General features: G+C 37.2%; 1 protein-coding gene across 3 annotated transcripts in view; it reads right to left on the bottom strand.

The window, feature by feature from the left end:
* The window catches only part of UPF2 (UPF2, regulator of nonsense mediated mRNA decay), a 55,172-nt gene that overhangs the window by 7,903 nt on the left and 22,095 nt on the right, over nucleotides 1-25,174 (bottom strand). For all 3 annotated transcript variants that reach the window (XM_027679545.1, XM_027679547.1, XM_027679546.1), the window contains exons 9-20: nucleotides 21,186-21,294; nucleotides 20,412-20,525; nucleotides 19,580-19,696; nucleotides 15,884-16,069; nucleotides 15,173-15,376; nucleotides 14,242-14,517; nucleotides 12,743-12,926; nucleotides 10,875-11,014; nucleotides 9,666-9,770; nucleotides 8,662-8,760; nucleotides 7,758-7,925; nucleotides 3,085-3,226 (exon numbers count right to left, since the gene is read on the bottom strand). In XM_027679545.1, coding sequence (XP_027535346.1) covers nucleotides 3,085-3,226; nucleotides 7,758-7,925; nucleotides 8,662-8,760; nucleotides 9,666-9,770; nucleotides 10,875-11,014; nucleotides 12,743-12,926; nucleotides 14,242-14,517; nucleotides 15,173-15,376; nucleotides 15,884-16,069; nucleotides 19,580-19,696; nucleotides 20,412-20,525; nucleotides 21,186-21,294 — 1,844 coding nt within the window. The remainder of the gene's footprint in view (nucleotides 1-3,084; nucleotides 3,227-7,757; nucleotides 7,926-8,661; nucleotides 8,761-9,665; nucleotides 9,771-10,874; nucleotides 11,015-12,742; nucleotides 12,927-14,241; nucleotides 14,518-15,172; nucleotides 15,377-15,883; nucleotides 16,070-19,579; nucleotides 19,697-20,411; nucleotides 20,526-21,185; nucleotides 21,295-25,174) is intronic.

The following is a 25,174-nucleotide window of genomic DNA, read 5'->3' as shown; positions in this document are numbered from 1 at the left end:
CAGACAGCAGCCACACTATCCAGTTTAGCCCTGGACAGCCAACTTTTGGGCAGTTTAAGCCAGAGAAGTATTGTATTTAGGGGTTTAGTAAAACTTAATTTCTAAAATTGCATTTCAATTTATAACGATAAAAAATGCCTCTTTACCAGGCTCAGTTAATGGTTATCAAGTGGCCAACATAATTACAAACACATCCCAGGAACCAACACATAACCCCTGCCCATATGTTGGTGCACCTAATGGAAAGTATTCCCGACAGTCCACCTGTGCAAGGATCTACATTACTCAGCAAACAGACAGATGGGATAAATGAAGGGGAAAAGTGGAATAAGCTGTTAAACAGATTATGTTTGAAAGTCTGCTCTGTCTGGTTCTCTAATCTCTGGTAATCTCATTGGAGACACACACCCATCATCTGCTCCACACACACACTTCCACTGCTCTCCATGACTTGCACAAGGCAAAACAAGAGGCTCTAAGGAGGTTCTCTCACTATTTATGGAATGCAGGGGAAGCTCTCAGTAAGTTCTCCACCCCATCTTCCATTAACTGGGAAACTGCGACTGATTTAAAACCCAGCGTTGGTGTGAACAGCCAATGGCCCTTGTATTCATGCTCTGTGTTGTATTCAACACCTGGCAAAGGCAAAGAAGGCCACTGAACACACTGACGGTCCCTGTTTGTAAACATCAGGAAACAGCTCCTTCCAAACGCTCCTGTGTGCCAGGAGAGATCTCCGGGGGCAATGAGGAGGCTCAGGAAGGAAATCAGAGGAGATGAGGGTACCCTGCCAGCCAGGTGCTGGAAGCAGGGAATGAGCAAGTACAGGCATGTCTGTACCGGGGGAAAGGAAGTATCAGGGTTTGTGAGGAGTCAGTAACTGGAAGGTCAATCCTGGAGAAGGGAACAGAAGGCAGAGATGGCAGGGAAGCACAGTGTGTTATCCAGGCTGAAGGCACGTCAGTGAACCTCTTTGGTTTTACTGAAGTAAAAAATAACCTACACAGAAAAGTACCAGTCTAAACTAGAGAGCCACCCAGTTCCCACTATTTCTTTAAATTAAAATAATGTTTGTAATACAATAAACTTTGCTGAAGCATCACATCATTATCTGATACTACTTTGAAGTGCACTGGTGAATCTCCATCTCTTAGCTGCCCTGTGCAGATGAAAAAACACAAGTGTATGTGCAAACATTGGGACAACCCCCAGGCATTCTGCCAGAAATGGAGATTTCTTCCTCCTCTGGTAACTTCAAAGCTTGAAACAGAAATTTAAACCCAACTCTTTTCTTTCAATGGATAAGTACCTACTTGTTACAGACAAGCTGACTCTTCAAAAGTAACAATCAAATGCTCAAAATCTAAATAAAAAGTAATTCAAAAAGGAATGTAATTTGGCCTGTTTAATTTAACCTGATTAAAAGGTCCTCTTCAGTTTGGTTTTACTCTGTATATTACCCAGGTTAATAAGATGAACCAACAGCTGTTTTAAAAAGAGATTGTGGAAATTGTGGAAAATTGTGTCAATTGTGGAAAACCTCTTTTTCTTCTATGTTGATTTTCCTCCTATACTTTACACACCTAGAAAATCCATGAGAAAATGATTAAAAAAAAATTGTCTGTTACTGGTTATCAATTGGTATCAGCTGTCTGATTTTGTCCAACAAAAATTAATCAATGTGTTCCTTTTTTGGATAAGAAGCACAACCACTCACAATAAAACCCCTGATTAAACAGATTCATTTTAAAGATATCAACAAAGTCATACAACAGGGCATAAAACCCAAATCCTTGACCAGTAAAACTATCAGAAGTATCTAATGACAAAAAACCCACAGAAAAGTCTGAGAAAAGCACTTAAATGTATAATTCTGGAGTCTACTCTTTCTCTTCCATTTTCATAAGTGAGCTTTATAGGAGCAGCTTGTCTCAGAAAAGCAGTTTTAAGCTAATTACCATGTTTAACACTAAGAATATATTGTGTTACCATTTCAGAGCTCTGTAGACACTCTGGAACATACTCCCTTTTACAATTACAAGTTTAGTTCTGGTACTATCAAAGTTCTGCAAGTAGTGCTGGATTCCATAGTGTTTGTACAATCAGACCTGCTTTAATTTAGTTATTTCCCATTTCTTGATGAACAACGACCTTTCACTAAATACCTCAAATGAGATTTCCTCCTAATTAACTACTTATACTGTGATTGCCACCAGACTGCAACATATTCACAAAAAAAAAAAAAAAACAGAGCAAGAATTTTGAAGATGTTCAATGGAAGTGTGAACATAAGAGCTGAATATCACCAGTTCTACTGGTCTGGCTTTGGTTACTATCTGAGTAGATCAAAGGAAGTTGAATCTGAAATAAAAACAACCCAAAACAAACCACCCAGCACATCAAATGCACTGGTTTAGGGACTGCATGATCTGCTGTATTAACTGTTTGCTTCAGTCTGCCCAGGTTCCAAAATGCCTGACTTGCACATCTTCAAAAAACAAATTAGATCATGTCATTTGTATGAAACTTTCATTTTGTTAATATATTCTGATGCTCCAGATTTGAGGACCCTTAGAACTTTTACAATATGAAGCTGAGGTGACAGTTTGTATTTCTCAAGTGAAGGTCACCTCAGTATTTGCAAGTTACAGCAAGACTAATGAAGAGTCTAAACACTATTACTATCTAAAATACCTATTAATAGCTTAAAAATAGAGTTTAGGTTGCACAGAATTCATTCATCTTGTATTCAACTCAACTGTCTTGCAGCAAACATCAGATTAATTTTGTGTTATCTTATTTTTAAAGAAACAATCTCAGTTCTTCCCCTTTCCCAAAATAAATGGAAATTCTGAAATTTGAGGCCCACTTGAAAACTCCCTTTCATGGAAGAGCTATAAAAACATATTCAAGTACAAAGACCAGGGAGTAAACCAGGAATGACTGAACCCAAAATACAGGTTTCCCCAAGTACTGCAGATCAATATTCAGAACCTCAGCTGCTAATCATCATACATGACATTTTCTGCAGATCCATGAAAGTTGCCCTGAAAATGAAAATTAAATCCTTGCTGATTTTCTTACCCTGGTAGTCCTCTTGTTCCTGCCGTTCATTGATATCCAAAGTGAGCTTTTTCATCCTCATCCTCTCCTCCTGTTCCGCCTGCTGTTGGTTCCAGTGGTTTGCCGCGAGTTGGGAAGACATCGGTACATTTAGGATCTTAAACTGCAAATGAAAACAAGTTTTTAAATACACATCAGGGAAAAACAGCACAAACCCATCCAAAATACAGAGAGATTACAGTTACTGTAGTTACTGTGATACTTTCTACAGCAGCTTCTCCTGCAAAGTGTGTTGTTTGTTGGTTCGGTTTGAAGTTCTACTTCACGTAAAGCAGCAGGAGAAAATGGAAGACATTCAGACCTCCCAAAGACACAGAAAACAAATACAAAAATACAAAAAAGGCTGAGGCCAAAAGCTATTGGACAGAGTATCCACGGGAGCAAAGCTGACTGCCTTTCCCCAGGAAGGCACAGCCACATGCTTTATTTCTTCTCTTCACACCAGCCAATGTGCCCAAGAGAGAATTACACTGGTCTTGTGACAAAAGCACCTTAGAAAAAGGTTCATCTCAGAAAGATGCATCTCCCTCCCCAGGTCTCTTCCCTCCGAAGAGATGAAGCCCCCCAAGCAGAATTCCTGCTACTATCCCTTGTGATGAAATGTTCCAAGCATTTCAGGTATCCGCTGACATTCCTTGGCCAGTACTTTTCTTTTTATGGATAATTCTGGCTCCCCAGTGCTTCTTATTAGTCTGGAGACAGCTGTGGTGTCAAATTTAATCTTTTCTTCCTCATCCACACTCCACATTCAACACCTTATTTGATTTGCCCTAAGGTACATCAGGTAACCCTGGCACTCCTACAGAAGGACCCTCTCTCTGGAAATTCAGATGAGATTTTCAGAGAGGTATAAGGAAGGTGTTTTCTTTTCCCCCAGAAATCCAAGTTGTTATTTCCACAGATTTTCTTTTTTACAATTGTTGCCAAACAGAGGAGTGATTATTAATCTTATCTGCAACTGAAATAGCTCTCAGAAAACCCTTAATGCTAAAGTTTGAGGACATATTTATAACAATTTTACTCCCTCCTTCAACTGCATGTCCATTAGAAATAAATATTTCTGTGCTTTAGGAAGGGAAATGCATTTAAAGATAATCATTCTCAATATCCCATGAACTGCTCTGAATCCTGCTGCTTGTTCTCATCATGGGAGATCTGTTTCCACAGAAATAGCAGCAAATTCCTGAGTGTTCTTTTCCGTTGCACTGTCAAAAGCTGCAGATGGAAAGATACATTATCAAAACCTCTGATGAGAAGGTTTAGAGTAAACCCCAAATCCTCAGTGCCTGTGGTTAGTACTTAATGCAATAATTACTAAGCAATCTCAAGACATCTCAGACAGCAGTGCCCAACTACCAGAAAGCAAGTGATGAGTGTGAGAAGACTCCAAGTACTCAGATGCAGCATTTGAAAATAAACTGTGTTTGAAACAGTAAAGACAAACTCTTGCAAAGGCCTGAGAAAAACCTGGGTACAGTGACTCCCTAAATCCTACCAACTAGAAGATGTATTTAGAAGAGAAACAACAGATTCAATATTTTTTGTGAGTAATAGCATATTATATTGAACATAAGTACAAGCTTGTTATTAAGAATAAAAATGAAAGTTGAAATTCCAAGAGCAAAGGAAGCTTTAGTTACTTATTGCTGAGCAGGCTGTTCCCATATATCAGCAAATGAGCTTAACATGAACTACACAAATAACTAATCCATTAGCAGCATTTCATGATAGAAATCATTCCTTGGCTTCACCATTAAGCTCCTCATCCATTTTAGTATGTCCTTTATATTTTCTCTGTTTCATGGATTTATCAGCTTAATGGGATTGGTGTTTTCAGACAAGATGCTTAAAGCAGAAAAAAATAAAACTGAACTGTAAATGAGAGAAACAGATACAGAAAAACAACAGCCTGGTAATTATCAAAACATCAGTGACTCACTATCTCAAGGCAATCAGCTGCCACCTGAAATCAAGTCACTGATGACAATTACTACAGGATGTGATGATTACTGAGCAACTGAAATGCTTCCCATTTGCACACAGTGAAGAGGGGCATCAAAAACCTCTTATGGAATCTGTGAGGTGGGGGCAGGACAGAGGATTCCACTGAAGATGGCAAACTGAAGGAAGATCAAAAATGATTGTTCAGAAGACTAGATTATTACAGATTTTAAAAAAAGATCAGGAGATAAAGATATAAACGAGATAAAGAATTTCACGTTCAAGGACACACTCGACCATTCCACGAACATGATCATTCTTTTATGGAGCCTTGCTAACGATCTTTCAAACAAAAGAAAATCCTTTGTCTTCGGTATTAACCAAAGTTCTTGACACTTGGTGACTTTGTTTTTACAGTCTAAACCTCACTTCAGTTTACACTCACCTGGCATAAAACTTTTTGGATGGTTTCATAAAGAATCAAATGGTATTAGAGAGAGCTCAGCTCTAATCCTTTGTGATGACAACATTATTTCCCCTTGCTCTCTCATGGCTTTTGAATAATTCACAGTGCTGTCGTCTAACTTCAAATAACCATGTTAGGTTTCAGGTTCTATTGCTAATAGTTTTGTAAGTTTTGAGGATAAAATATGGTGTCCTTGTCACCATCAGCCTGCAATGAGCATTAATTCAGGTTATTTGCAGCTGGTAAATACCACTCAGTTGTTCTTGTGTTGCTTCAAGAAACTAGTTGTGGATGCTGCACTAAGATCTGGCTGGACACTGACATGTGAACCAAGTATTTGGCAACTAGACCTCAACTACCAAATATTAACCTCTGGAAGGAAGCACAGCATGAATGATTTCCATCAGAAGGTGCTTTCTAACAGTGAAGATTTCTCGTTTCAGCAGTACCACTAAGGAAGAACACAGAGACCAAACCCACTGCTAACAGAGCAGAAATTAGGCTGCTGTGTGGGGAGGTGATGTTTGTCACTCCAGTGACTGTGCAGATGAAGTTATTCCCAGCCCCCCAGGTTGCTGCAAACTTTTTTTGATTGTTTTTAAAAAGCTGAGAGTTTACAGCTCTACCTTACCAGTGACCTGTGCATCCATCACTTCAAAACTCTGCACTCACTCTGCTCACGCAGATTTCAAATAAAGTACCGTAAGACAGAATAATTATTTTCTTTTCAACTCCACCTCTTCTTTCCTGCTTATTTTTCTATTAAAACTGACTACTAAGACACATTTTTTTCTGAATACAGAAGCATGGACAAAGAAGCCTTTCATTAACTCAGGAGCTGAAGGAGTCTGTAAAGCAACTGTTTTCTACATTTCTAGAAACGTAGAGACGACTTTTGCCAGGAAGAACCTACTCCCAAAACCAAATATTGGGGGAGGAGCAGGGAAAAGTCCTGAACAAGTTCTGCTTTCTTTTTAAGCCACATACCAGCAATATTTTCCCCTCACATGGAATATGAAGATCCCAAAATTCTTTGTAACTACAGATACTCCTAGTAAATTATCCTGAAAATATTAAACACCATTTTTTTTTACAAAAAGAGTTCTCTTCAATCCCTTCTCAGACCAATGACAACAGTTAAAAATCCCCCACTCAAAACTTCTGTAGAACTTTGCAGACAACATTCAAGTTCCAGGAAAACAGAACAACCACTTTCTACATGGATTTTTTTAAGTGTCTTTCATATGAGGGAAGAGAAAGACAGGTTCAGGTTTATACACCTCAACTGTCAAACTACTGTCATAGTTCAGGGAACAAAAGTAAAAGCCAAGTAATGACACTGATCTAAACACTTGAAAGGCCCAGATGCTTGGAATGAAACAATGCCTTGCTTTTTGCTTTCCATATAAACTCAGAGTCATTCACTTCCATCACTGAATTATACAACCAAAATGAAAAGGTTTCTTTAAAAGACCTAAACCTTGGTGAGAAATGCATGTGGAATATGTGAGGTACTGATTTGTATATGATGCATTTGCTGAGCTAGGAAAATTCAAACATATACTGGAGAAAAGGGCCAAGACAAACACACAGACTGGCTGCATGAAGAGTTTATTTGTTTTATCAACACCATTTCCAATTAAGTTCCTCCAAGAGACTCACTCAGCGCATTCTGAAAAAGTCTCCTAAAAATGTCTTTGGAGATAATAACTTTTTTTTTTTTTGGCAAATTGAACAAATTCAGCCAAGTGGCAGTTACTTAGGAAATGGAATTTAGAAAATGCCATATATCTTGATTTGAACTTGAAAGTGTTTTCAGAAAAACTTGTAGAATCTTGAAGATTCTGGAATATTCCTTTTTTTTTTCCCCTACTCCTTTCAGTGTTCACTGGCAGTCCACCAAACACAGCCCTTCATCTTCCACAACTATATTTAAAATACAGGTAAAACAATCTCCTACTGGTGTAATCACCACGCATAATTAGTAATGGTATAATCTGATCATGGAATTTTTCTACATCATTTCTACCAAGAACCAAGAATTCCAAGAAACTACATATGGTATTTTCTATTTATCAAAATTAAGCTGTGTGTATCCTATTCTGAGAAAAGGATGAAGAAATAAAATACCCTGTAACTTCGAAAGTTAAAGAGTGTGACTTTCAAAACAGTGAAAGGATTATATATTTATTTATTTAAAGTATCTATACCTTCTGTAAACTCTTACCTGCTGTTTGTTGCCTTTCCGTGTTAACATGACAAATGGCATCGTGTCTCCAGACTCTGACTCTCCTTCCCCACCTCCAAGTGGGGGACCCTTCTTGAGCTGACTTTTGAGATGGAGAGGAATAGCAACATCCAGCTGATGGACTTTAACAGATTCCCCACTCCGTTGCTGTCAAAAGAAAGTAAATTCTGTAAATGCTGAGATGCTGACACTGTCAGTCGGGAGGGCAACATTCAGGTTGGCATGACTGAGAAAAGGTTTAACCTTCCAGGAGAACCAGGTAACATATAAATAAACTTATTAGGCTTTATTACATTTCCCTGTAGTTTTCCTTGTTTGTGAAAAAAAAAAGTTACAGGTACAGAATACTTCAAATTATAAAGGAATTTTGGATAACAGTCACTTATGGAAAGAAATCTAGAGACCTGATGAGATACACTGAAGAATGGACATTCTACATTCAAGATTTTTTTGGTATATCTTATTAATATATTCATTATACATGGCTTGGTATACTCAGTACTTAAATATTTACTAGATGTGTCTAAAAAAAAAAAGGATTAAAAGGCTATGTAAATTTAAATGCGTCTGCATTTTAAACATATTAAACATATTAAAACCTAGGATAAAGTCAGAAGTGTTGCACAGTATCTGCTGCAGTTACTATTGATTCAGTAAAATATATGTTAGCATGTTGTATATTCACTGGGTAAACAATACAATTAACAGCTATTTTACTAAAAGCCACTTATCCAAACATGCCAACTGCAGAGAAGAGGAAATAACAGCGAAAAAACCATCCATGTTCTTTAGTGTGGTAAGCTAAGCACTAATCACTTATTTACTTTAAAGAAAAATCAACTACAGTTAATTATACATTAAATTAAGAAAGTAACTATTATACCTGAAGGTTTTCCAGCATCATTTTATCCAATGCCTGAATGAAGTCCTCATCCTCTGCACAAGGGACATGCTTCAGTCCTCCTCCTTTAATCATTACTTCCTATTGCAATGGAAAAAAACCTTCCATTACATTAGTTCCAGAAAAACGAATATTCAGTCTAGAAATAAGTGGGAAAATATCCTTATTGCTTCTATATTGTACATAAAAAGTTTTAAACCCCAAATTGTTCAAGAAAGAAGTTTTCAGCCTTGATTATTTTCTTGAAAGACGTGTTTCCTGATTTATTGGCCACTCACAATATTCTGACATACTCCTGTGTATGTGTGCAGATGAGTGTGGGCACACTCGAGATGTGGCAACAATACAAAGAAAAGTCTCTATCCTTAACAAACCTATTTAACTCATTTTTCCATTAAGTCCATACAGTTAGATGGTATTTTCAAGACAAACTACCCTTCAAGTATCTGGAAAGGACAACATGACAACAAAAATGTTTGAGGTCAGTATCCCAACACATTGTTCTATAATGTTCATTATTTTCTTACTATGTAACTGCAATCCAGGCTCAACCAGATGCACATGTTATAATCTGCCAATCCCAAATTCATATTTTAGGAATTTTGCACTTCCTGGCTTGTCTCCTTTTCTGTTTTGAGACCTAGTGGAGTGTAAGTAGTTCACCTTGTTGTATCCTATCAGTTTGCTACCACTGCTGGCATTGCAAAACCATCACTTACACAACATTTTCCAGTCTAGCTACCTGTGAGAGTGCACAGTCCTGTGAAAACATGTTGTAATAAAGTCGACAGCATAAATATTTTCAGAAAGTAATAACCAAATTTGCAAACATGAAAATAAGCTCTAATATATATCTGAAAGAATAACAGGGAGTGTTCTGGCTGTGTTTTCCCAGATATGTTACGAGCAGCATTGACAAAAAACACTCAGTAAAGAAAACCAAAGATGCAAAGGTCAGTTCCCTTCTCTCCAGCTGCAATACATACGGTATTCTCCTCATCGGTCTCATTTTCCTTATTGGAGTCTGTAAGATAATCCGTGTTTTCTTCCTCTTCTTCCTCCCCTTCTTCTTCCTCATTGTCAGAGCCCTCCTGAAATATTCAATTAATAACTGCTGACCATTTGAAAAAAAAAAAAAAGGACCACTTGCTCCTGGGTTTCTCTCACACATTTTCCACACCTGTCCTCCCCTCCCTCCATCTGAACCTGTTCAGTTCAGTTCTAGTAAATCTGTTTATGTTTTTTATTTAATGTTCAGTCTGAACTCATGGGGCTTTATCTGATAATTTCAAAAATGTACAGCAGAAATCTAGGAGCAGAGGCCAACACACCAGATGGTTGTGCTGCCACTCAGAGGGAACTCCACAAGCTGGAGGAATGGACTGGGAAGAACTCATCAAGTTCAAAGAAGGGAAACGCAAAGATCCCCAGAGGTCCCCTCCCCACCCCAAAACTGTTTGTGATTCTAATGGTATTAATTTGTGGGTAAAGGCACAAACCAGCCAAACTTCAGGATCTTTAATACTGAGAGACAGATTAAAAAAGGCTTATTAGCAAACTAACCAACCCAAGCTTATGGAAAAAACCTGTTTCCTATTTCCTTGATGAAATCATTTTCTCATAACACCACAGTTATCACGTCAACTTTGCTGTGTCACAGTGACAAGTTAGAATTTCTATGTACTTGTCTTTTTTTTATTGGCTCCACCACTTCTGATTCAAAATATTATTAGCACAGTAAACAAGGAAGGTTTCTATGCTCCATAAATCTTTTATTTATTCATATTACATAGGCATACTCTGAACAGCTGTTGTTTTTCCTACCTGACTGCTCTGACATCTAGTCAATACATTTGCCTCTATAACAGATAAAGAAAATAATCTTAAAGTGTTTTTTTTTCATGCTAAAAAACTGAAGGCATCTTTTTGTTGAGAAGCAGCACATACCCTGAGTACAGTTGTCACGTTCAAGTTTCTGCTGTAAATTCTCTGGAATAAGCCTCAGAAACACTGTATTCAGTTTTCCACATACCCAAAACTGGGATGGGAATATCCTCAAGTACTGACTGGGCTGTGCATGCCCACGTTTCACCCACTAACTCTGTGACTTAGAAGGGCTTCAGAAAGTAACAAGCAATGAAAATCTTGATTACTCATGCTTTTTTACATGAAGCAAGGTAAATGATTAAGTTCACCTCTTCTTCTGGCTCATTTACTTCACTTTCATTTCCAGATTGTTCCTCTGTCTCTGCTCCACCTTCCTCCTCCTCTTCATCCTCTTCCAGATTCTCTCCTTCCGTAATGGAATCTTTGGAATCTTTGTCATTCACAATTCCTGAAATTTGGAAAAAGAACATTAGAACGCATATAACCATTCAAGTTATACGTGGAAAATCACTTCAAAAACCCATCATTACTGAACACTAAAACCTCCCATGAGTCATAATATTCTACTTCTGAATGAAACATTTTCTAGATAGTTACCTTACGCATACTGGGTAATAACCTCCCTGCCAGGAAAGGAGGAAAACATTACAGAGAAGGTTTAAAATGTTTAAAATCTCCCAGAGAACAGCACTCATGAAGCTACACTGTGCAAACTGCTTCAAAACATCCTCATACTAAATGTGAACCTTCCTGAAACATGCACTGAAACATGAGCACTAAACTACAGATGCATCACTAAAGCAGCAGAACCCAGAGGACATCAAGCCCCTGCAGCCTTAGCTGCAAGTACTTCCCACTCCTGTCAATTAATAGTTTTGAAATAACAATCTTCTCAGCCTGCAATAAACCTTTATGACTCTTTTCTAATGCTCTGAGCCTGCACTTGAACCTGTGAGGATGTAGGTGCCTGCATGAAGTCCTTGGGAAAGCAGAGTCTCTTCCAGAAGTGCTCTCTAGTGCTCATCCTTCTTGCACACAGGACTGACAATTCTTACACTGTGGTTTTAGTTCATCTTGCAGTTTTCCTTGCTGACCTGCTTGCCACCTCTGTCCCTCAAGATATTTTAGTTTATTCTATGTGTAAGGTATCAAACATACCTTCCCTAAATATCTTTCTCTCAGTAAGGTATCCTTCAGTGTCATTGATGATGTTTATTCATCCCTTATCTATACCATTTCCACAGGAGTGAAAAATAACTTTTAGGTTTTTTTCAGTGTTTCATTGCCCAATTTAGTCTCACATACAGGATTTCAATCAGAATATTTTCTGAGAAATTATTTAAGAATTGATCATGATTCTGATTCAGAAAAAAGAAGATTTGTTTTTAGAGAACTGCTTTTGCAAAATTTAAGTCATCCAATGTAAAAAAAAGAACAAACTTCTAATACAATGTCAATTAAATGGACAGTATATTAAAAAAAAAAAATTCATCCTAAATCAGAAGTTGCAACATTTCACATGGTATTGTGGGTACTTTTCCCAATGAATTAAAGGATTATTCTTAAAAATTGAACTTGTACAAGTAGATGAAGTGCTATTAAGGCTCTAATTAAAACCCAGAGTGTAAAATTTACATATAAAAGCTTTTAATGAACAAGCCTGTTTTCAAATAAAAATGAGATATTAGAAAACAACTCCAATTAACAAGCGATGAGCACAGTAGTATCCAATATGTAGTAAGAACTGATATGTACAAAAGGTTAAAGGTTAATATGATAACCATTTTAGCTACTAATCAGCATTTTCTCAAGTGGGCTGAAATTAAGAGTGTGCTCCCTACATTTTTCTGATTAAATTCATAAATTTTCTTCCTCGTCACTTGCACCATGTGACTCCATTAACTAATGTACACACACACACTTCTGCTCTCCAAATATTAGTATATTAATAGTACTCACATTGAATTTTTTTAAAACACTTAATTATTTTAGTTATGGAGATTCTGTATGATCTCTGTAGTGATTAGAAACACACAAAGAAGTTATAGAAATATTTCTATCATGAGAATAAAACAATAACAATAGTTACCTATTACCATTACCATCATACGAGAGACAATTGTAAGAACTACAGGAATTGTCAAAAATACCCAATATCCATGGCACATTTCCTTACCTAGTTTTATTAAGAACTCTCGTTCCAAGTCTTGCACCTGTCTCACAGCTTCTTCCAGAGAATTGCAGAGCTTTATCTTTGGTCTGAGCAGTTCCAGTGTATCACTGATCATATAGTCTATGTCTATAGGGAAAGGGTGGTCTTTTGTCCAAACATCCAGACTTTTTTTCCACCACACATACCGCTAGAAGACAAAATATTCCAATAAATTACATGCACACTGACATTTATAAACTATTTAACCATTGAAGGTTAAAACATTGAAGTTTGTAATGCCAAGCCCTGTCTATACAGCAGAAAATGCAAAAGATTTCACATCACTAATTTCTTATTTTCTACAACTGTTAGATATTTTGATATCACTGAACATTGATAACACTGGATATCACAAACATTAAGAATATGCTTCTGCTATCATAAGTACTGTTAGAAATACGAAGACTTAGCAAAAAAGCATTGAAAATAAAGTCCCTTCTCAGTGTAGACTCTTGCTACAAGAGATGAGCACATAACAACCAGCCTGCTTTCAATTCCTCCCCCCATGTATTTTCAAGAAAATGAATTCCCCAACAGGGGAAAAGAGGGGGAACATCACAAAAAGTCTTAAGACTGCAGCCAGCTTCAAGTCCCTTATCCAGTTTGCTTCATAAAAAGTTTGCAGATATTTTTTACAATGTCTCTGTAAGAAGTGCTGATCTTAAGTGAACTTAACAGTACAACCTGAGAGCAAAAGTGCTGCAAAAACTGCATCTGAAAATGAAGTATGTGGAACAGAAACTTTACTTAAAAGGTGACATGGTCAAAAGGAAGGCTTGCTGAAATCATAAGGTGTAACAAAAATACCTTCTTCCCTGAAAAGTTTAATTTGTATTTAAAGATAGGACTAGACTATACATCAAAACAAAATCTTACATCTCATATACAGCAAAGGAAACACATCCTGAAGGCCTGAAATAAGTCATTATCACCTTAATTTTTAATACCCTTGTTTTAGTATAATTTAGAAGGAAAAAGCAGAAAGAAAAAGAAATTATATGCAAAGAGTTTTAGCATGAATTCCATGGGCTGAAATTCCCCATCTTCTGAGGAACCCATTCCAGTGTTTAAACACGCTTGTTATGAAACCTTCTCCCCAGTTCATGACATCTATTGAGTCAGAACTTTCCTTGCTACAGATTGTGCCCATCACCTCTGATCCTTTCACCACGCAGCCTGAGAAGTACTGGAGCCCTCTTTCCCTACAAAAACTATCAGATGAGGACAGCAACCTAAATAACCTTCTCTTCACCAAGCTGAGCAAACCCACAGTGTGAGCACCGAGAGCCTCCTGATCATTTTGGTATAATGTAACTCAACACACACATCACTTGGAAATAAAACTGCCATCAAACAGCATTCTAAACATTGTAGTGCTAGAGAAAAATGAGAAAAATATGCACCAGATTGACTTACATTAGCTTGCTAAAGAATTCCATAGAACTACATAAAATTTAGAATACCTGGAAGTACACAAGGAAGCAATCGAGCTTTCGTTTGCTGGATCCTCTGTCAAAGTACTGCCCACAGGTATCGAGGATGGTACAGACCAGCCTGATTCTGAAGAGATGCTCTGGAGGGTCCAGTGGACTGGGGCTGCCATCAGGGTTCACCCCAAAGGAGGTGAAAGAATACAGAGTTCTAAATATCACAGCAGACTCCACCATCCGGTAATTGTAGAGCTCCCCCAAGAACTTGGCGCTGCTGATCCGCCGCTGGTTAAACTTTGGTTGATTAACCTTTATCAAAAAAAGGACAGGAAAATTCACTCTATCTTGCAGACACAATAGAACATTAAAAAAACCCCACACCCGACAAACCTTTTACAAAGAAAAAAAGGGTATAGAAAAATTGATAGGATTTCTTTATAATAAAAGACATATTTATGACTGTGTGCATTACACAAAAGTAAACATTAAAAAGTAGTTATGAAAGCTGGTCAAGTAGTATGTATTATAAAGTTCAAACACATTTAGCCCATACTCCCTCTTAAATCTATGATATTTTTTCATCACCCAGAGAATTCTTGTAATTTTAACATCTATTAAAATATGGAGTAGTTTCCAAAATTACTTGAAGTTGCATTAATCTGTCTACACTGTGAAAGAATAAATTGTATGCTCCAATTATGACAAGGGGGCAAAACAATTGTCCTATTAATCTTGTTAGTTTGGTTTTGTTGTTTTTTGTTTGGTTGGTCTTTGTTGTTTTTTTTTTTTGTCTTGAGGGGGGTATTAATTTAAATAAACTTTTACAAAGCAAACAAAGAAGGCAGAAAAGTCATCAGAAAAAAAAACAGAATCCAAGGATTCCTTTCTTTAAGCAGGATTATTTTAGTTTTCCTTTCAAGATAAGTACATTGAGTACAGCTTAGCAGGGGTGTTGGTTGTTTACCTCCATTCCTAGTCGAATATCCTCCAGCACTCCATCCACAACATGAATTCCGACATCTTCCTGGTAAAGGACCAACCCTGCTAAGAGGTTGGCTACACAGTGAATACTATTATATTTCACATTCCAGATGTTGATCATACAGCATATAACATAGTCTTTTACTTCTGCATCCTGCCAAGGGAGCTTGCGCATCTGCCTCAGGACCTAAACCAAATTTTAAGACAAGCTTCACATTTTAGCAGGTAAAATATCAAGGTGCTCCCTCTGTCACCCCCCATCTCTCCTGGTTGGGATGAAATCCCTCTAAGCACCTGCAAACAACCTCATTCTCCTTTTCCAAGCAGATCTGCAGTTGCTATGGAAGACTATGCATGTAACCCAACTGCTCTCCTCGAGCTACTAATCAACTGTTCAAGTCCATCCCATGACTTCCTTCCTCTTACAGTCTGTATTTAACTGAAGCCTTTTTTCTCTGACTCTCCCAACATAAAGATTTTCATCTCACTCTCTTTGTTCATCACTTAATGCTCCAGAGGATACAGGTCCCCAGCTGGAGCTTCCACGCATTACAATAAAACAAATGAAACCATCTTAATCAGGGATACAAATATTATCCCTTGCAACTGAAGAAGCTCCCTTCCCAAACCCTTTCAAAGTTACTGCTGCATCACTGTCAGTAAAAACTCTATTAAAGATTCTGAAAGGATTTACCTTCTCTGTGGTGACCTTGGAGAGATCCTTGTAAAGCAGCTTACGGATATATTCCTGCAAAGGAGGACGCTTTTTCTTCACAGTTTTTTCAGCTGGAGGGGGATTACAGTAGTAATAGGCATTTTCTACCATTGTGACATAGCGTGCATCAAGATGCATTGCTTGTTTTTTCCTCATCATTTGTTCCTGGAAATAAATGCAAATGATCAGTTAAAGATGCTGACACACCACATTTTCGAGCCAAAGGCTTTTACAGCTACATTTGGGATGGAGGAAACATGAAAGGTTGCAGAAAAGTAAGTTAAAAGCTTGGGTAGAGAGAAGAAAGAACAAAGCATAGATATGGTTCTGTGTTGCTCTTTCCGCTGTCATTTTTCTTGACAATCCCTGTTTTTATAATGGTTCATCTGGGGTGAAAAAGGTTTCAGACAAGTATTTAAAGTTCACCTCAAAATCCAAAAGTTTAGATTATCAGCAGCTATTTTATTTAACTAAAGTAGCAGAAATACTGATGTCTTCACAAGCACAGTGAATCTTCCTAAGACTGACAATCTATTTTTTACATCAGTGGAATTCCAGCGAGTCTATTTTGATGGTTTCACATGAATTCCCAAAGGTTTAGGCAATGGCATTTTCTTTACTCCATTGTTGCTGTTTACCCAAGCAGAATCCACTGCAAGAAAAGCAGTACCTACCATAAAGTCGTATTTCAGGAAAAATCAGTTTTGTGTAACTCAGTAACCCAACTAATAATGTAATTTTCCTCCTGGATTTTAGTCATCTCTTACCAGGAAGGTCTTGATCTGACAACAACCTTAAGGCATTTCATTTTTTACCTTTTCCATGACACAAATGGCCCCTCCTTTGATTCCTTAACTGAGACTATTCCTTTCCAAATGGGAAATTTCTCTCAAGTAGTAGCACGTTTTCCTACAGGTGCTCAACAGATGCACAGCCCTTGACAACTGAGCACATCAATTGTTTTATGTGGGGAAAACCACTCCTAGCAGAAAGTTCCAAAACCTTACCGTGTCCTACATGTTAATGTTACCTTTGAAAAATTTTCACCTTTTCTAGATGGATCAGGAGAAAACATATTTTTTGCCATAGTGATATTTAGCATGTTTTACTATAAACTGAAAACTTAAGTGGGGCAAAGTGAAAAACTACAGAAAATGGCAGAATGGCTTGCAAATAAAATTTAAAAAACCCTAAACCTACATAATTTGTGTATTTTCCTGTTACAAAAAGTTGTACATTGTATTGCAAATAATAGGTTATAATTAAAAAAATGTTTCTTCCCAGAAGATACAATATGCACCACCTCAATCCCTGTTGTTCCAACAGTTCAAAATCAAAATTTTTAGTTTCTTAGAAGCACACTATTGTTACAGTGAATTAAGACAGTCTAAATTAACTGCATTTACTTTGTCACAGGCTCTGCCTGTAGAAACATCTCCCACAGTTCCAACCCCATCTACACAAGAAAGAAGCCACCATGTAGCTTCAGTTCTATGCATTTATAAACATAAGTGATCTTGCCCTAAAGCTTAAGACAATTGTCTAAGTTAAATGATTAAAAATGCATCAGGAGGCTTTTAATACCAAAACTTCGAATATCCTTTTAACAAGACCACGGCAACATAACACAAGAATTTGACATTTTAACATGATTATGTTACAGAAACATAGATCAAGATAAAGGTGATCTTCCTTTCAAGGCTCTAACTCAAATAAATGCAATTCAAATATCCTAAGGCCAAGTCAATTTTATGTTAATATTTGAAGTTACATAAAGGACACTGAATTTGAAAGATCTGCCAAAAAGAACAATTAACAGAAATAAACATTGTCCTGATAAAACAATCTGTAAATAATTTGCACAACATGAAGTAGTTCTACAAAACCAGGATATGACCATTAAATGTTTCTCTAGACTAAGTCACTTAGTGCCACTAAGCTTGCAACACTCTTACAGAACATTTTACTTCTCAATAATTAATTTCCCCCTAATTACTTTTAAAATCCATTCTTAACTATGACTTTCTTCCACACTAGGACAAAGCAACATTGTCTTTAAAGGGGGACATGCAGCCTGTTTGGAATCTTATTACATAATATATCGTCAGCAGTAAAGATTAAGACCAATAATTATTTGGAGGATCAACAGCCTTAATTCTACCCATAAGAGTCATTGAGAAGATCAGCTTTACATTTGCTTAGATTTTTACCACAAGATTGTAATTAGCTTGCTTCAGGAGTAATCTTTTCTACAGTTCACAGTAACTGGTACCATAAGACTATGATCCTATTTGCATAAGACTATTTAAGTCAAAATTAATCTCTATATTTAAGGGAATGTAAAAGATGTAGCTACTGAGATGGTTGCAGAACAGAAATCTATTTAGCTTATTTCACATCTTAATCAATAGAGATTCCAAATTTATTTGCCACCTCCATCTTTTCCTGGTTCCTCACTGCATAAGAAAGACTACTTATCTGAAACCTTGTAAGGCTTTAAGCCTCAGTTATTCAAACAGTGTTTGTGGTTTGTCCTGCACTTCACAGTTAGGTCATGTTTAGCATTCATCCAGCAGATTCCAGCAACCCAGCTAACAACCAGCATTTTTGTAGTGCATAAGACTAAAAGCAGTGAGTTACAAAAAGCAGCTCTTTAACTTTTCCTGACTTCTAAAATTTTTATTAACTACAAAAAGATGACAGCGACAAGTAAAATGTCTTTTAAAGATAATGGAACAGTGTCTTCAGGGGAAAAATACTTGATTATGTGAAGGTATATATTTAACAACAAAACACATCAGCTGGTAAACCTTTAGAAAATTGAGATTCAAACCTTTCAAGATACAAAGTACATTGCTACAAAAAGCATGAGCCAAAAACCTGCAGTTAATTTGCCCATCTCTTTCCTCTTGTGACTACACCACCCCAACAGATGTTATGACATTCAAAGAGGTTCAGAAAGAAACTGTGTTTTGTGAAAAAAGAAATTGTACAATATACCCAAGTATGCAACTGCTTCTCCATTAACTACAGCTTGAGAGGCTGCAGGTTCAAGAGAAAGTGAACCTATCTTTAAAGGAATTCTTCAACCATGTTTGACTCAGTCTCTTGCCTTGGACACAGTTTTATTATTGTCTCTGAAGCCAGTGAACTATTCAGGGCTCAATTCCATTAAAAAAGATCCAAAGCCAATTCTTTTAATTTTTATGTCTTTGCCAGTACTTATCTAGACTTACAGATCCCAATTCTACTCTTACCTTAATTCCCAATCTCTATTTCAAAAACTGCTTCCTCTTGTGCCTTCATAAGCTTTTTCTTCAAATTTAAAACCCCAGACATTGCACTGGGCATAGAAACCACCTCCTCCACAATTGTCTTCACCTCCAGTTGTAATCATGTCTGGTTTTCCTCTCAAATTGTATCTCAGGAATGCTCAAATACAGCTAATACATTCTTTCAACCTCATCCTCTGGTTTTGCCCTCTCTCTGAATTATCCGTAGTTCAAAAGCAATAGCTTTTTGCTTCAGAAATTCAATTCTTTTTTTACATTTTCTTTCAAGTCATGAACAGATTTACAGGTCGACTGGAGTTCTCCAGGATACTTTCAAAAAGGAGTAATTGCTTTAAGACAGTGCCTGACACCCCCCCCCATAAGATGACAAGTTTTCTCTTACCAAAAGAACGCTGGTTCTTAAGTGAGACTCTGGTGATCTAAAGAGGAATCTTCCACAGGTTTCCAGCAGGGTACATGCCATCTCAATATGGTGATGGGAGAAGTCTGACAGAAGCATCTGGTATATATTGATATAAGAACACAGCTCGTTAAACATCTTTTTCAACCGCAGACAACATTAAGTTGTGATGATTACAATGTCTTAAGAATTCAGCTTTGAATGAACAGAAACTATTCACAGAAAGTGATCTTAAGCTCTGAGTCTTCAAACACCTTGTATTTTTAAAAAACATTTTTTTAATTTGGGACTTGACATCAAAGATAAGTTTGCATGTTTATCAGCAAAGTGAGATGATGTGCCCAGAGATTAATGCTTTCCAAAGATTTGTTTTGCTCCTCAACAAACAAAAGCACCTGCTAAAATGGCATAAAAGCCCCTCCTTGCATCACTGAAAAGCTTTTTGCCTCCAATCCCTCCCCCTTACTGCCATTTTTTTCAGCAAAAACATTAACTGAAATCAACATAATGAAAGTTTTGCAAGTTATAGCAGATTAATAAGCAGCAATGTCTGCCATAGTTACAGAGAACATTGTTAGCAGTTTATGTCCAAAGGTGGAAATTTATTTTAATATATTCCTACCATTAGAGAAATGAAAACATTCTAACTTCCATAAACAGCTATAAAAGTCTCCTCATACAAGTAACAAGAGACATCAGGGTTTAAAACACCATATGTAATAAATTCAGAAAACATCAGCAATAGGTAAATGAAGGGGAATAGGATGGGGACACATCAGAATATGCAGGAGCACAGGAGTGTCACAACACCAACCTTCAAACAGTGGAGGGTATCATTTTTGGAGAACATCTTAAACTTGGTAAGCTCACCAATAAACCTCACAGTTTTGTTCTTTGTTTCAATGTTGATCTGGTCCTTCTTTCTTACCTAAAAAATAAAAAGAATTGATTTCAGGCCCTCAAAAATACCCAGCTCTTCTAAATTACTTTGACCTGAACATGCTTAAGCAGCTTGGGAAATCAGTAGTGTTTGACATGGGTCACTTGTATAGTCCTCAAGGAAATACTAAACATTGATGGCTTTTTCAAGTCAGATTAATAATGTGCAGACTTTTCTTTTTTTTTTTTAATTACTGACATCCAGCATAATTTTATTAACAAAGCAGAAATATGTATCCGTGTCTAAACATAATCCACAAAATACAAAATTGTATTTCCCCAACAGAAAGATGTTTTTCTGAGAACAGTTAACTTCAGATAGTTGATTCAAGTAAGTCTGAGCAATAAATACACATTTTAATGTCAATGTTAGAAACAAAAATTGAAATTTGTGCCATAAAGCTCAAAATATGGTGAAGAAATCATCACTGTGCACCATAACCAGTTTGAGTACAAAACTTTAAAAAAAAAGGAGAAACAACACTGAAAAATACAATTAAGAGGAATAGAAAATTTTGATTGATGAAAATCATAAAAACTAATTTGAATTAAATACTCTATTACAACACCAAATGTTATTTTTTTCACCCAAGGATGACTTATCAGATTGGTTAATCTGAATTCAAAAAGCTAAATCACCAAAACATACATGGAATCTGAAATCCCCTTTCAGCATGGAACAGAGATCCTCTGCTACATCAGACATACAGGGATGCAACGTGGCAACCAGTCTTGCATAAAATGGTAGCAAATCCAACCTGCAAACAAAGGAGAGGATTAAATAGACAATTTATAGACAAAAAGGTATTTATGCCTACAAATATGGGTACCATTTTACTTATGAAAAGAATGAATGTGCATATAGTGACAGGACTACATACATGCAGTTTTTTGGGCTCACTTCAGATTGCAATGCAATTTAAAAACAATACAAGAAGGTAAACTACCATGTCCTGCTGGAATCCTTCACAGTTAATTTCCTTTGGAAGCTACAGCCTTAGGTAAAATGCCAAATACCATCTCAGCTACAGAATTTGACCTTCAATAAATTACCAGACACAAACAAAATTCAGATCCATCTCAATGGGCAAAACAAAAAATCCTTACAGAGAACTCCATTGGTTACTGGAAGGTTTTTTGTAGCAGCAGAAATAACCAGGAAAGTAGGAACATCTTTAGTTTTAAGATGGCAAACTTCAAAATTAATGTAGTAGTTATTACATAAAACAAAGCTCAGCAGATGTGACGTGGTCACCCTTTACCCAAAACTTCAGCTAGTACTCCCACAAATGGTAATATTTCCAAGTTTTCTATAGAACTTCCCTCACTTTCCTTTTTGTCTCCTTGATTACATGCCTTCATAGCCATTTCCTTTGCACATTTATGCAAACCAGCTGTGTGCACACATCCCTTTTACATGCAGAGAAACCCACTGCACTCTGAGGCCTCATAATATCATTTAACAAGCTGAAGAAAGTATTTCTGGTTTATTTTCAGCTTGCTAAGTTAATGCAGTAAACAGATGAACTGTAGAACAAGCCAAAGCTTTTCAGTGGAGAGAAATGTCCTAGATTTTCATGCTTCAAGTAAGAAATTGCCTGTAAGGGAGAAATGGATCTGGAGTTTACACTTTATGAAGGATTAAGGCTTTCCCTACTGCTAAGGAAAGGAAAAGAAAAAGAAAAAATATGCTAACAAAAAAATCCAAAAGCACAGTTGATACACAGAGCTTGTCCTGGCACAAAGTAAAACTGGAAAAGCATCAAGACCAAAACCCCAAAACAAAGCATCCATGACTGCCTCCTTCACCTTTCTAATTCTGTGTCACTAGAGCACATCCACGTGCAGAGAAGGAGATAGTGAGGTATTAAATTGTGGATTAGAAGCATCAGAATATACTCTCTGAAAGAGGCATAGCTGAGCAGCCTCTTGATAACACATGGAACTCCTGGTGAAACATTGCAGGTACCTCAGTTACCTATTTAACAGTTTTTATCTCTTTTGTTAATCAATAACTGAAGCAGTATTTACATTTTTCAAGCTAGTTCAAGGCTGACTACACACAGCAAATTACTACCACACACGCTATTAAGCATTTAGCCATTAACTGAGAGAAGTGAAAGTCTCATTACTTCACACACAGACACAAAAGCCAAACTTGTGGCTGAACTGAGGGGGTGTATTCTAACTGAGGGGATTTCTGTTTGGCATCTAAGACAAATACCAGAAAGTTTTATTCTGGTCTGAACAAGTACCTGCCTGCTGAGAGCCAATAATTTCATCTCTGTAAACTGAACATACCCAGGGGAAAATTAAAGTCTTAGAGCACCTTGTTGTTATTCCCTCCCAGGACACAAAAGGTCTCTTCATGGGGAACCACACTAAGACCGGGCATTTCTAAATAGGTGAAATATAATAAAGCAAAGCCTTGGGTCAATGACTCTGACATTGGCAATCAGGGATTGAATCAGTTCCCTCTCAGAGGAGACCAAAGTTTGTGTTCAGCAGTGGAGACATGGCAATATCAGTGGCACCATCTACTGGTACCTGCAGTGCTTTGTTTTCTCCAAAAGCGTTTCTTCCTCTTGAGGAAAGGGGAAGAAATCAGCTAAAAAAAACCCACCACAGTATTGCTTTCTCTTCCTGCTCTGGTACATTACAAAGCAAGATCTGGCATCAGTTGAGTCAGTTGGTCTCTGAAGTCTGTGTTAAGCACCCTGAATATATATCATCATTGTAAAAAAAACACTATTTCTGACCACTGTCATTTTAACCACATACCTTGGATTGAAATCCAGTCAGTTCTGGATCTCAGGATCACATGAAGTGCACTCCAGTGAAATATCTAAGAGCCTGTCTTCTTTACAGAATTTCAAGTATTACTTTATTTAAACAAAACAAACAAAACACAACCCACACCAAAACTTTTCTCAATTAAAGTCCTAATAGCAATCTTTTTAAAACGGATGCATCCAAAATTTTATATCCAGAAAGAATGAAGGGGTGTTTTGTACATTTCTTCATTTCTGGGATTTTTGGACAGAGTTTAAAGAATGAAACACTGGAACAAGAACTCCTGCCTCACCAACATAATCATAATCCAGACAAAAGCAGTGTATTCACAGGGCCTGAACAGGTACAAAGTACCACCTACACTGTTCCATGGGAAGAGAAGGATGCTGTGGAATGGGAATGCTACCAGAGGAGTGCTTTTTACTTCTCTACCTTGGCATAAACTCCTTGATTTCAAGTACATCCCTCAATTTTATCCTTAGTTGAGACAGGCCACTGAGACACTGGTGAGTTCAATTAGACACAAAGGACCTTCCCACTGAGAAATCTCAGAATGAAGAGCAGAAAGAAGGGAGATGCATAGGAGGTTTACAACTTGTGAGTTAAAATGTGCAGAAGTATTTAATCCTTATTCTTAATCCTTAAGAAGCAGCTAACTTCTGAATTCAGAACAACCAACAGGAATGCTAAAAATTTCCACAGGAACAACTGATCTCTTGGTCAGCAAACTTGCAACTTTCCCAGATCACCATAAATTGGAAAGGCAAAAAATATCAGAAGCCAGCACAGCCCCTATTTACTGCTTAGCATGTGTGTAGAATAGTTTAGAATTTAAGGCCTAAAAAGAGATTTCAAACTTCTCTCTCTGAAGTTAAAAAAATTAAACAAAATTGTAGCATGCAGTTAAACCTAAATAATTATGTGTACCTGTACAGGAAGATAATTCAGTTAGACAGCAAAGAATTACAGATAAAAGCCCTAAGGCTGTGAGCAGTATGGGTTAACTCACCGCCTGCATTAAATTCACTAACTGAATTAAAATGAAAATTGATTTAATTTTAAATCAATCCTCCAGTGCAAATCTGAAAGCCACTTGGATGCTAGCATTGAAAAATCTTTTAAAAGGCTTTCTGTTCTGTTGGGTTGGAGGTTCAAATCACAGCTGAAAATGTAAATGTGACCCATTCATCACTACTCAAGAGAGCAGGGCAAAGATGGTGCATTTTAACACTGATCTACAGTGAGTTGAGGAAGAAATGGCCTTTTTTATCAAGTTCAGTTTTCTGTCTTGAAGAATCCTGGTTTGTCCCAATCTATCCAGCCCTAGTGGGAGCAGGACAGCTCCCTGGCAACACCACATAATGACTGATTTCACAGTGCCTGCATTGCTCCTCAAACATGGAACCAGTTCTACCCTTTCTTGGTAAAAGTGTCGTGTCTGCACATTTCCCAAAAGTGATCTCAAGGGAAGAAACAGAATTTATTCTGTTATTGAAATATCTCATTATGGCTGCCAACAAAACAGGCAGACAGACAGCATTATCCAATACTCTTGGAAACAAAGTGCTTCTGGAAAACACACTGCTTTATCTGCATCCTACAAGGACACTGTTCCTTTGAACCTTTCACAAAAAACCCTCCTCAAAAACACAACCATAACAAGCTTTCTTCTCCCGCGGTATCCTGGGGAGATATTGTAGAAATACCTGGAATTAATGAAAAGTACTACGGAACAACAATAATGGAAAGACAAGACACACCCCCATGGCTCAGTGAATAGGTACCCAGAGCACAAGCACTGTTATGCACAGCACACAGAGCCTCGAAGCAGTGTGCTACAGAATA

This window comes from Neopelma chrysocephalum, unplaced genomic scaffold (assembly GCF_003984885.1).
Source record: "Neopelma chrysocephalum unplaced genomic scaffold, ASM398488v2 Primary Assembly neopelma1_45, whole genome shotgun sequence".
NCBI classification, from domain to species: Eukaryota; Metazoa; Chordata; class Aves; order Passeriformes; family Pipridae; genus Neopelma; species Neopelma chrysocephalum.
Note: the sequence above shows the minus strand (reverse complement) of the source record. Positions and strands in the feature narration are given on the sequence as shown.